The sequence below is a fragment of the Monocercomonoides exilis genome (assembly GCF_001643675.1).
Source record: "Monocercomonoides exilis strain PA203 chromosome Unknown scaffold1-2713096, whole genome shotgun sequence".
NCBI lineage: Eukaryota > Preaxostyla > Oxymonadida > Polymastigidae > Monocercomonoides > Monocercomonoides exilis.
Window position 1 is genome coordinate 1,255,107 of NW_027150546.1, and position 12,221 is coordinate 1,267,327.

General features: G+C 30.8%; 2 protein-coding genes across 2 annotated transcripts; both read left to right on the plus strand.

The window, feature by feature from the left end:
• Positions 1 to 170: 170 nt before the first annotated feature.
• Positions 171 to 2,209, plus strand: MONOS_14030 (uncharacterized protein). Its single transcript, XM_067866795.1, has 4 exons — positions 171 to 235; positions 329 to 386; positions 463 to 959; positions 1,017 to 2,209. Exons 1-4 carry the CDS (start codon positions 215 to 217, stop codon positions 1,746 to 1,748), a joined length of 1,308 nt encoding a protein of 435 aa, XP_067736345.1. The 5' UTR covers positions 171 to 214; the 3' UTR covers positions 1,749 to 2,209.
• Positions 2,210 to 2,752: 543 nt separating this feature from the next.
• MONOS_14031 (uncharacterized protein) lies at positions 2,753 to 4,514 on the plus strand. Its single transcript, XM_067866796.1, has 3 exons — positions 2,753 to 3,001; positions 3,069 to 3,565; positions 3,625 to 4,514. Exons 1-3 carry the CDS (start codon positions 2,965 to 2,967, stop codon positions 3,931 to 3,933), a joined length of 843 nt encoding a protein of 280 aa, XP_067736346.1. The 5' UTR covers positions 2,753 to 2,964; the 3' UTR covers positions 3,934 to 4,514.
• Positions 4,515 to 12,221: the final 7,707 nt, after the last annotated feature.

The following is a 12,221-nucleotide window of genomic DNA, read 5'->3' on the forward strand; positions in this document are numbered from 1 at the left end:
TTTTTTTATTTATTTATTTAACATGTTTTTTGTTTTCATGATTTGAACAAATGCAATTGCAAATATCTGATAACAATGCCACAATTGTCATTTTTCTTTTCTATTGTGCTGTTCAAACACTTTCAGTACTTGATAAAGTAAAATTTCTATTTTTTAAATATTTTTATCCCATATTATTGTTGTTAACGAATAATCTCAAAGATAAGATTTCTAAATGAGAAAGATTTCGAGACAAGTTTCTACATTTTCCCTTGCTATTTTGAAATAAAGCCAATAAATGCTTGCTTTTTGATTGCTATTTTCAAACTCTTCGCTTTTTGTTTATCAGAAAATTCGTGTTGAATCTGATGAAACTCAGAGTTTCAGTTTTAAAGAAAAATTTACACGTGTGTCTATTTAGCATGCTTGCAAAGAAATGGTTGCATTTATCACACCTTTTTCGTTCTGTTTTTTATGTATTAGAAATGCTTCATGAATTTCATGATTTCAAAGCAGATATTCAAAAGCGGAAGCTCCTTGAATTGCATGAATTTGTGGATACGATGGAAAAAGAAGAGTTAGGTCACACATTTACTGAAGAAGTCGTCGACATGATGTGGAAAATGATTAATAAAAATAAAAAAAATTTAGAAATTTTTTTAGAGTTACTTAAGAAGATTGGAAGCCGCGAAATACTGGAAGGGAAGCGTTCAATATGGTTTATTGTCTCATCTTTGAGCGAAAAAATTGAAAATATGATTAACGATGAAAATGAGAAAAAAGAAAAAAAGAACTTAAAGCTTTTGACTGACCTTTGTGAGTTCTATCTGATGAATGTTGCATGTGACATTTCCAAAGAAGTGTTAATGATATGTGTTCCTCTCCTTTTGAAAGATGCGTTGAACAAGGAGGAAAGCGAAAAAGCTCAAAAAGATGTTGAAATGGCATTGATAGCTCTAACAAATATTGCCAAAATCAATGTATGATGTCATTTCTTTGTTAATTATAATTTACTGAACATTTCATTTTTCTAACAGGAAGAGAAGGATTGTCTTTTTCTTAACGAGATCACAGAAATCATAAAGCATCATCTTGTGCATCGCAATCTAACTCACTTTTCATACCAATTGGCATGGGATTTATTTGTTAGGAATGCAGATTTGGATTGGGAGACAGAAAGCGGAAAATTCTTTGGTGCGTTTTTTGCGAGAGAAGTTGTGGGGGAACTGGAAGAACTGAAAAGTTGTGTTTGCTGGGAGAAGAAGAAGAAGAGAAAGAGAAAGGGTGAGAAAGCAAAAGGAAGAAAAGGAAGAAAAGAAAAGCTCATATTCAAGAGATGGCACAGCACGATTCGCATGTGCTATAATTGCAGCGGTTTATGTGGAGAAGGATGGGATGAATTGGTCAGATGCCTTGTGGGACTGAGCATGACTGCAGAGGGAAGCAGCAGAGGAACATGTAGAAGATGCTTCGATCTTTTTGAAGGCATCCTATTTTGCTCGACTGATGATGTTGGCATTTTGATAAGTGGCGGTGCTGTTGATTACGTGATGGAGAAACTTTGTCAGCGAATTTTGGATAAAGAGATAACAAATTGTTGTTTGAAATTCAATATTTCGCTTTTAAACCGAATGAGAGAAAAAATCGAAGATGAAAACGAGAAGGAAAGACAGAAGATGCAAAATAGAAGGATTATCGACTTGTTTGAGGAAGGAGGATATGAAGATCTTTCCGATTCATTTCAGTGGCGCATCCAATATCTTCTATAATGAAACGAGCATGGGATGATTGAAAATGTTTTGTGTTTGACACTGTTTTAGATAATCCATCCAAGTTTTTTTTTTTTTTTTTCATTTTTGCATAGAAACAAATTGAAGACAAAAAAACAGCAATGATATGTTTCATAAAAGCTTTTATTTCAAGAAGAAAAATGAACTTCGAAAGAAATATATTTTGCCATTATTTTTCATTCATTTGATTGTTTCTTCTTGATAACAGTTCTGAAAATGCTTCCAGATTGTTTTTCACATCTGTCAACTCGAATAAAGCATCGTCTTTCGCTGATTCTTTCTATTATCCATTGAGAGATATTTGAACAACTCGTTCAATTTTCTTTCTTTGAGAAAAGGATAAACAGATATTCAATTTATTAATTAAAAAATTCGAAAACATTTTCCTTTTCAAAACAAAATCAATGGATTATTCTACATGTTTAGGAAAATTCAATCGGGAAAAAAACCGAAAAAGAGGAAAATAAAAAAACGAAAAGATAATTGTGATTTGTTGGATTATATAAAAAGATTTTTCAGGAGGAATCAAATATGATAAGTTTAAGCAGTAACCTTAATGTGAAAAAGAATCCTTTGATGATTATCGGGGGAAAAATACAGTAAATAAAGGAGTTGAAGGCTTTCCCACACATGATTTTTTGAAGATCATTCATTTCATCTCACATTTTTTTGTTCAGAAAAGATATAAACTGTAAATATTTCATGAATACAGGTGAAGCAAAGTCCTCGCTTATGAACAACCCAAACATGCATTGATTTCATTATTATAACCAAAAATGAAGGTGAAAGCGCTTTTTAAGAGGAAAACAATAACTTATTATCTCCACAACCTTTTTTTTAATTGGCATTAATAAAAATTCAAAAAAAAAATGCACAAAATATTGTTTTCGCATGATTTTTTTAATGTCTAAATATTTGTTTAGTTCAATTTTCATATCATCAAAAAATTTTCTTCTAAACTTAGATGATCAATGGTTTCCATTACAATAAAATTGAAAATAATACGCATCTGTTTTCTTTTTTGTCACTTGTCAAAGATTTTTCAGAAAAGGGGACGGGATGAATGCACGTCTTTTTATTCCTGTTTTTAAAGATTTTATTTTTCAACTATTTCTTCCACCCAAACATGTGCTCGTTCAACGTGAATGGCTGAAGTATTATTGCTTTCTTGAACAAATTTTTTTAAAAAAAGAAAATGATGCAGGATACAGACAACACAAAAATGTTCAATAGTTTGCAATTGTTATTGCAAGTGAATTTTTGCTTATTGCATTTTTTCCATTTTCATTGTTTTTGAAGAATTGTTTTCTGGATTGGAAGATTGCAATGAAGATGAACAGAGAAAGAAAATTGGAGAAATGAATGCATTAATGGAAGAGATGGACAAAGAAGAATTCTATTTTATTTTCACGAAAACGCTGTTCGACAAAATTCTTAAAATGACAGATGAAAAGAAATTGAATTTTGGAAATACCATTCTGTTGTTGAAACACATTGGATATTGCACCAGGCTGAAGAGAATTTTTATTCAAAGCTTTGGGAGCTCTTCGTTAAACAAAAGAATTGAAGAGATAATTATTAATGAAAATGAGAAAAAGGAAGGAAAGGATGAAAATTTTCTTGCTAATATTTGTGAATGCTATCATTTGTTTAACTACCGGGTTTATTGGAAATTACTTGGTATTTGTATTCCCTGTATTCTGAAAGCAATATTGAACAAAGAGGAAAATGAAGAAGCTCAAAAGGAAAAGGAAATTTCTTTGTTGGCTTTGGGCAACATATACAAAAAAAATGAAGTATGCGCATTTTCACTTTCTTTTTGATGGCTTTGCTTTTTATCATTTTTTCTTATTAGTTTGTGGATGACGAATTGTATCTGAAGGAAATGAAAGAAATCATCCAACATCATCAGGAATATCACGATCTTACTCGGCTTGCCTATCAATCTGCTTGGCATTTTTTGATAGAAAGATTATACAACAGTGAAACGTTGCAAATAATTATGGTGAATGAGCTGCATTTTGCGAGAGAGGCTGCAAAAGAACTGGAAGAACTGTTGAAATGTGTGGATTGGAAGAAAAAAGAAGGAGGAGGAGGAAAAGTTAGGAAAGAAGTGGATGTAATAGAGAGATGGCTTGAAGCGATTGGATCTTTTTTTTTCTAATGTACATTGCCAAATGTGAAATTTGTTGAACTTATCAGCAGCGTTGGTAGTGTATTCCGAGTTGCAAAGGATAATTATGGAGGAATTTGTTATCTATGCATTTGTTCATTGAGAACAGCAGCGAGAAATAGAGCCGTGAAGGTTGAACACTTGTTGGAAAGCGAAGCTGTTGATGTTGCTTTAGAAGAGATTGCACAATCACATGTGTTCGATAAACAAACTTCGGAATGCTTGAATTTTTTCAGAATCCTTTGCGGAAGATTGAAAGGAAGGTTTGTAAAGAAGGAAGTGAAGGATAGACAAAAAGAGTTGAAAAGAAAAGTGCATGAAAAGATGGAAGAAGAAGGATACGAAGATTGCATCATCGGGCTTCACTGTTGCAAGATTAGAGTACAATACTTTTTCTATACCCTTGGTGGAAAACCCGGTAGGTAGTGGAAAACCCGGTAGTTATAAGTAATAATTGTCAGTTTTTTTCAACGTTAAAGACCTCTCAATTCATTTTAAATGCTTTTATTTTCGTTTTGTCAGATTTTTGTGAATACTAAATTTTGTGTTTGTTAAAAAAATGGTGTGATTTTAAAGAAAATTATTTTTAATAATTGATCAAAACCATAAAGATGTAAAAATTTGTTGACAAACTCAACCACAGCTTGGAAGAACGGTTTGTGAAAAAATATTTCAGCAGAAATTGAAAGCAATTAATATTACTTTTAGCATGCAACAATAATTTTAGAATATACATGCCTCATACCTTTTTTTCGAAGAGTGTTCATTTTTTGTGATAACCTATCTAAAAGAAAGTTTGCAGTCTGCTTATTTTTTGTATTATGCTTATTTTATAATTTTTTGTTTTGTATTATTATTTAAATGCTTCAAAAACGAAGTTTGAACTGCAAAAATATGTGAGTCAAACAGTAAAGTTAATTTGCGTTAAATTTGTTCAACGATAAATGACACTTTGTTTGTTTGTTATTTAAACAAGCTAGTTGCTGTTGTTCAAATTTTTATTTGCGTTAATGCATATTCAGTGAAATTTTTGAAATATTTTGTTTATTGAAATTTCTTCATTTCTTTTTATGCAAAATTATTTATCTCCTGTTTTTATTATTTTTCTTTAATCTATTCTCAATATATTGTGTATGTTGTTTTTATTTCATAAAATACTTTTTTGTTACAATCATATTTATTGATTTGTTAAATATTGTTTATTTGATAATAAATTATTTCTAAATAATATTGACACTTCGAAATAACTTGAACAGTGTTGCTTTTGTTTTTTATATTAAACGCTTGAGATACTAATTGAAATAAAAGATAGTTTTATATTTTAATTACGTTTCAAGTGAAGAATGTTATTTTTTTGAACAAAAAATTCCAAATAATGAAAATAACAATAAATATAAAATAGCGAGTGATTTTTACCATTCGATATGCAACATATTATTCTACATTTATTAGAAAAATCACTCAATTAGGTTAATATACAAAATAATACATTTATAATAAATGAAAACAATTCTTAACAAATCAATAAATATGATTGTAACAAAAAAGTATTTTATGAAATAAAAACAACATACACAATATATTGAGAATAGATTAAAGAAAAATAATAAAAACAGGAGATAAATAATTTTGCATAAAAAGAAATGAAGAAATTTCAATAAACAAAATATTTCAAAAATTTCACTGAATATGCATTAACGCAAATAAAAATTTGAACAACAGCAACTAGCTTGTTTAAATAACAAACAAACAAAGTGTCATTTATCGTTGAACAAATTTAACGCAAATTAACTTTACTGTTTGACTCACATATTTTTGCAGTTCAAACTTCGTTTTTGAAGCATTTAAATAATAATACAAAACAAAAAATTATAAAATAAGCATAATACAAAAAATAAGCAGACTGCAAACTTTCTTTTAGATAGGTTATCACAAAAAATGAACACTCTTCGAAAAAAAGGTATGAGGCATGTATATTCTAAAATTATTGTTGCATGCTAAAAGTAATATTAATTGCTTTCAATTTCTGCTGAAATATTTTTTCACAAACCGTTCTTCCAAGCTGTGGTTGAGTTTGTCAACAAATTTTTACATCTTTATGGTTTTGATCAATTATTAAAAATAATTTTCTTTAAAATCACACCATTTTTTTAACAAACACAAAATTTAGTATTCACAAAAATCTGACAAAACGAAAATAAAAGCATTTAAAATGAATTGAGAGGTCTTTAACGTTGAAAAAAACTGACAATTATTACTTATAACTACCGGGTTTTCCACCAAGGGTATATTCTGGGAAGGTTGCTCAATGTCAGAAAAGCCATTTCGGCTTCTGTTTTTGTTTCCTCTTCTTCTTCTTTGTTCAACGCAGATTTCAAAAGACAAGGCAAACAAATAACAAGCAAATTTCTAGGAATTATGCGCTCAAATATCAATACATAGCATTCACAAAGATCAATAAGAAGCTTTTCATTCTTTCCTTCTTTTTTCTTTTCTTCTTCAATCATCATCTTCTCTAATCTTTTGCTCAACAGAGAATCTTTAAAAGGATGATACCACATGCCTTTCAATTTTATCCAATATCCAACATGCTTCAACAGCGCAAGTTCATCATCAAATGGGATTTTCTTTTCTTCAATCATTTTGTGGATTTTATTGAACAACTCTTTCGTGAAAACAGATCTGAAATCATTTTCATTCATTTCATCAATAACTCCATTTATTTTAATGATTATCTGTTTCTGTTCTTCCTCATCGTTATATTTCAGCTCAGAAAGCAATTCTTCATTCAAAAAAAGATACAATCATAATCATTAAAAATTGTTTTCAAGAACTCTTGAAAACCTCTGAATTTCCAACTCTCTTTCCCGATCAGTGTTTTTACAAACGCAATGCAACTATAAAATATCCTCATCATTTTTATTAAAATAAAAAGCAATTCACGATGTATTGAAAAAATATAAAATATATATTTTCATTGCAAATATTTCTAATTGTGTGTGCACTGCATTTTCTGAGATATAAATATTCTGCAATGCATTGTGAAAAAGAAAAACATTTGACTAATTGTGCTTGTTGTTATGGTTGTTTTGATCTGATTGTTTTATCTGGAGCAATATCAATTCACAAAATGATATAACAGTGAATGAATTTGTAGTACAAAATTTGGAATGTTGTTTCCTGTGGTTGTGAAAGGCGGTGATGGAGGCTCAACGAATTTTGGCGTCGAATAATATTTTTTGAGATTTTCACGAACAAGGAATGACAACAAGATATAAAAAGAATGCTAAAAACAAAATGTGTGTTCTTTCAAAATTGAAATTAATTGCGAAGATGTTTCTATCTGAACTCAATCCACATTCCAAGAATCTTATCAATAATGTCAATTGAGACTATTGATGTGCAGAAAAATACGATTGGAATGGAGTTGCTAATTTGTTAACATTTTGGAAATAAATGAATGTGAGAAATTGTTGTGCTTTTCACTATAAAAATATGGAACAAGAAGTGAAAACGAGTTCGACTAATATTTATTTTAAATTAAGATTTGTGAATGGAATTTTATCGAAAAAGAGGGATAAATCTTAATAATAAAGCATTCTGGAAGAAAATGCAGGGGGAGCAGATTTTTTTTGTTTTTGTACAAGAAAAGTGGATGACAATAGGAAAGCTGGATATTTATTGTGAAAAATGGTTTCGAAAGAAGGAATTCATTAAAAGGGAATGAAATGATAAAGAAGGATCAAGACAAATCACAAAAAAGAAAGATAAACATCCATCAATCACAAAGATGAAAATTCCGCTGAAAAAGAGATGGTTATGAAGAAGAAGGAAGAGGTGTCGGGAAACTTTTCAACTTCAAAAAAGAAAAGTGGGGGGTTGTTTCAAAAAACGAAGAAAAGGAACACAACACTGATATACAAGATAATTGAAACGAAGAGATGAAAAAATATGTGAAAAAGAAAAAAAACGATAAATGATGTGGCAAATTGTGAAACCGTCTTTGACAATTATGAATATATGACTCTTAAGGAAGAATGAAATAATTATTGAGATGCTTTAACAATTCCCAATCTAAATAACTTCTCAAAGCCAGTCTATAGAAGCTAATGATAATGTCTTCATATCCATCTTCTTCCAGCTTCTCGCGCATCTTTCTTTGAAACATCATTTTTTGCTTTGCCTTTCCATTCAGCTTGCTTCGGACAATCCAAAGAAATGAAATCACTCCATTCACCTTTTCCTTTTCACTCCTCATTATTCTCGAAAGATTTTCAAACACACTCTTGCTATTTGTCGAAACTTCATTGTCAATCGTTGGCTGATGCAGTTCCTCCAGTATAAAGTCAATTGCCTCTTTATGAAAACAATCAACATATTCTGTTTTCTGAAACATTTCTTTCACATATAATGTGAAGCATTTCACATATATCATTCTGAAGTTTTTCTTTGCTGCTCTGCATATATCTGCAATATTTGTTATTAGTCTTTCGTATTCTTCTTTTTGAAATTTCAAACAGTAAAAATTATCATCCAACATATTAAGCCATCTGTTTATTATACTTACTTCATAATGATAAAATTCTTTTTCCTTCCAAACCACGCTTTCTCTCAGTTCATCCAACTCTTTTGCTGCCTCTCGTGCAAAATGCAGATCTTTCACAATCACTTCTTCCAAACTTCTGTCTTTGTTCATTCTTTTGACAAAAAACTGTCAAGCCGATTGATACGCGATTCGTGTCAAGTTGCTATGCTTTTGGTGATGCAAAATAATCTCTTTGATTTCATTCAAACACAGTTCTTTATCCAATTCCTAATAAAAGCAAAACAATACAAAAAATTTATAATATCAAAAATGGGAATAGAAAAGCTCATACAAAATAGATAATGTAACTCAAAGATAGAAAAGCCATTTCCACTTCTTTTCGAGTTTCCTCTCTTTCCTCTTTGTGCAACGCAGCTTTCAACAGGCAAGGCACACGTATCAAAATCAACTCTGAAGAAGCCCACCCATTCAACAATAGATAGCATTCGCAAAGATCAATTAAAAGTCTTTTGTTCTTTTCTTCTTCAAAAATCATCTTCTCAAATCTTCTTCTAATTTCAGAATCATTAAAACCACTACTCCACATGTTTTTCAGTGTCTTCAAATATCCAGCATGCTTCAGCAGCAAAATTGCACTTTCCATTGTCATTTTCTTTTCTTCAATCATTTTGTATATTTTGTCGAACATTCTTGTTGTGAAAACAGATTTATGTTCTTCCATATTCATTCCATCAACTATTTCATTTATCTCAGGGATTTTCTGTTTCTGCTCAATTTCAGTGCAATCTTCAAGCTCAGAAAACAATTCTAAAAAAAAAATAAAATTAAAAATAAAATCGCAACTATCAAGAATTCAAATGTAACAATGAGCACAAACCATTAAACCTATTGGTTACACTCGTTGTCTGCATTTTTGAAAGCACATTGCAGACAGAAAACAACGAAAATTCGTCATTTGATTTAAATTCAGATATCATTGGAAAGAAGAAATCGGCGCAAAACAAAAACTCAAAGCAACCATGAAAGCATAAGTTGTTATACCATTCTGCGTTGTTAGTGTTATTTGGTAAGTTGTCACAAAGAAAGACAGAAAAAGCGATTAAACTATTTTCGTGTTTTCAGTAATGGATATTCAGATCATATAATTTGAAAGAACAAAAATATTCCTTGCCAAAATGAGAGTTGGTTACGAAATCTATCTTGTGGAATATGCGATATTATTTTGAGAGGTTGCGCGAGACAGCGAGGGAGAGGCATCAATGATGGAATTGGGTGAGACGATTTCTATGAAAAGCATCATTGAAGGAAATTCAACTTTTTTTTTAAAATCAAAATATTTGCGTGTATGCGTTTTTTATTCTTCCTGTTTGTTTAGAAGATGTTTTTATAAACCATCTTTTCAGATTCCAAGAATCTGATTAATTTTCAAAATAGCTAATTTTTTGTTTTTCTGAGGAGAACATCAGATGAGTGCTGGATATCGAAATACAATCAGCAGATCGGAATTGCATATTTTTTGAACTCAAATAGAACAGGGGAAGAAAAACAAATTCGATTTCGAAGCATTTGGATGAGAGGAAATAGAAGAAGAATGCCAACAATTTTTCACCACTGGGAAAGAATAAAATTCGGAGATATTTTTTAAAGGAAAAAAGAAGATGATAATATCAAAAGCAGGAAAATTTTGTGGAAAATAAAGGAAGATGGAGAAAGAAGCACTGTGAAACAATGGAAAAGGAGATTGACAGCACAGTGATTGGACAATCTTCTGCATTTGCGATGCGGAGGGCAGGTGTGTCTTTTTGAGGAATCTTTATTATCAACGCAAAACTAATTATTTTTATTTTTTATCTTTTCATTTCCATTTCAACCAACAGCATTTTTTTATAATGAGCGTCATTCGCAGGGACAATCCATTTCAATCAGCATTTTTGCGAATTATGTTGTTTCTTCTCCTTCTTCTCCGATCTCTTCATTGACGAGATTTTTTAAAATTTGACTGATGGAAAAAGACATTCTTCATATTTGAGAATTTGTTGTCTGAATTGACATCAAATTCTCATATGGCAACACAAAATAAATCTATCTTCTCTTGCTGCTGTTGTCTGTTATAAAATTTGAATCTATTTATTTTATCTGCATATTCTTCAGATGAGTCTTGTTCGCCTTTATCGTTCATCTCGTCCAAAGAGCATCATCGAACTCATTTCATTCCATTTCTCTTTCAGATGCATTTTCTTCATTTTCTTCTTTCGTTCTTTCTTCTGCACTGCTGCAACAAGAATTTTTTTTTGTGAAAGCAGTTATTGTGTTTAACTCTGATCATTCAGCATGTGTTTCTTATTCTTCAAATTCTTATTCAGTTTCGAATTTTTCTTCTCCTCTTCTTCTCCTTCTTCTGTTTCTGTTTCTGTTGTTTTCATTACACCTTCCTCATTAACAGTTCATCTTCTCAACTTTTTGACATGCAATCGTAGTTTGTATATACTACTGATCATGTCTGATGAAATGTTCGCTCATAACTGTAATTCAGTAGTTTAAGTACTCTTGCCTCAATTAAGGAACTCTTCATTGCAGGAAAATGAATTGTCATTTTTCTCATTTCGCCTTCTATCGTTCTATTTGTATATGAGTAATTTTGGAGATTGATCTTTTCTTGATGCTGTAAATATCCGCAAATGGGTTTTATTTGTTGCAATATCTGCTTTTCGATGCTGTCAATCCCTCCATTTGTTCTGAATCTGTTTTGTTCTATTCACGTTCTTCTGGAGCCATGGGCATGTTGCGAGACGAGTATTTGAGTAAATAAACTTCTGGTGCGAAGTGTACTCTGTTTGCAACTGAATCAAATATCCTTCTCTGCGCGTCGATCTTCTGGCTTGTTATTTGACTGTTTCACCAGCACCATTAACCCAAAAGGTGTGGATGATTTTGATTTTTCTGAGCAACAGATACACATAGACATATTTGGAGGAGTTGTGAGATCAGGAAAAATGGAGGAGGAGAGCAGTGGAATGTGTAAATTCAGGGGTTTTAATTTTGATTCATGATTTGTGGAAGAGAAAAGCGAAAAAATCTCGTGTGAAGGCAGAATCAATGACGAAGAGAAAATGATGTCCAAATAATCCGAAAGAGATGAATCTATGTGGGAAGAAAATGAAAAAGTGTGTTGTTTCATGAAAATGGAAAGGCTTTGCTTCAAAATAAGCAAATTTTGCTTTTCCAAACAATTGGGATGAAAAATAACCGGAAAAGATTGGAATGAATGAACAACAAATTGAATGGCAAGTGATGTTTGCTTATCCAAAGAATCAGATGCCTCTATTCACCAAGCAAGCATCATCATGTCAGTTTTCTTCTTTTCTATTTTTCAAAAAAATCCCTTCTCGTGAAACACAAATGAAAGAATCAAATGAAAAAGTCACTTTTGAGATTCTTTCTTTGTTGCAATTTTTTTTTGAAGCAACTGTGTTTATTCATTTGAATTGAATGAATGATTTGTTGTTATTTTTTTTAATGAAACATTCAAAAATTATCGGGAAAATTATTTCCGGGAAAATAAAGAAATTTTATTCGTAACATAAAAATATATTTCTCTTTTTTCTTCTCATCAAAAGGCAGAAAAAAGTTGTTTTTTCTTTACGAAATGTATTCTGGAATTAGAAAACTGCCAATTCTAAAAATCCAATCATCAAGATCAAGGCGCAGTTTTTCCGAGACGAAGCGTTTCAAA

Coding starts and splice junctions, on each gene's coding strand:
- MONOS_14031 (XM_067866796.1), top strand. CDS start 2,965: ATGATGCAGGATACAGACAACACAAAAATGTTCAATA. Junction 3,002..3,068: donor CAACACAAAAATGTTCAATA/GTTTGCAATTGT, acceptor TTGTTTTTGAAG/AATTGTTTTCTGGATTGGAA. Junction 3,566..3,624: donor ACATATACAAAAAAAATGAA/GTATGCGCATTT, acceptor TTTTCTTATTAG/TTTGTGGATGACGAATTGTA.
- MONOS_14030 (XM_067866795.1), top strand. CDS start 215: ATGAGAAAGATTTCGAGACAA. Junction 387..462: donor TTTTAAAGAAAAATTTACAC/GTGTGTCTATTT, acceptor TTTATGTATTAG/AAATGCTTCATGAATTTCAT. Junction 960..1,016: donor CAAATATTGCCAAAATCAAT/GTATGATGTCAT, acceptor TTTTTCTAACAG/GAAGAGAAGGATTGTCTTTT.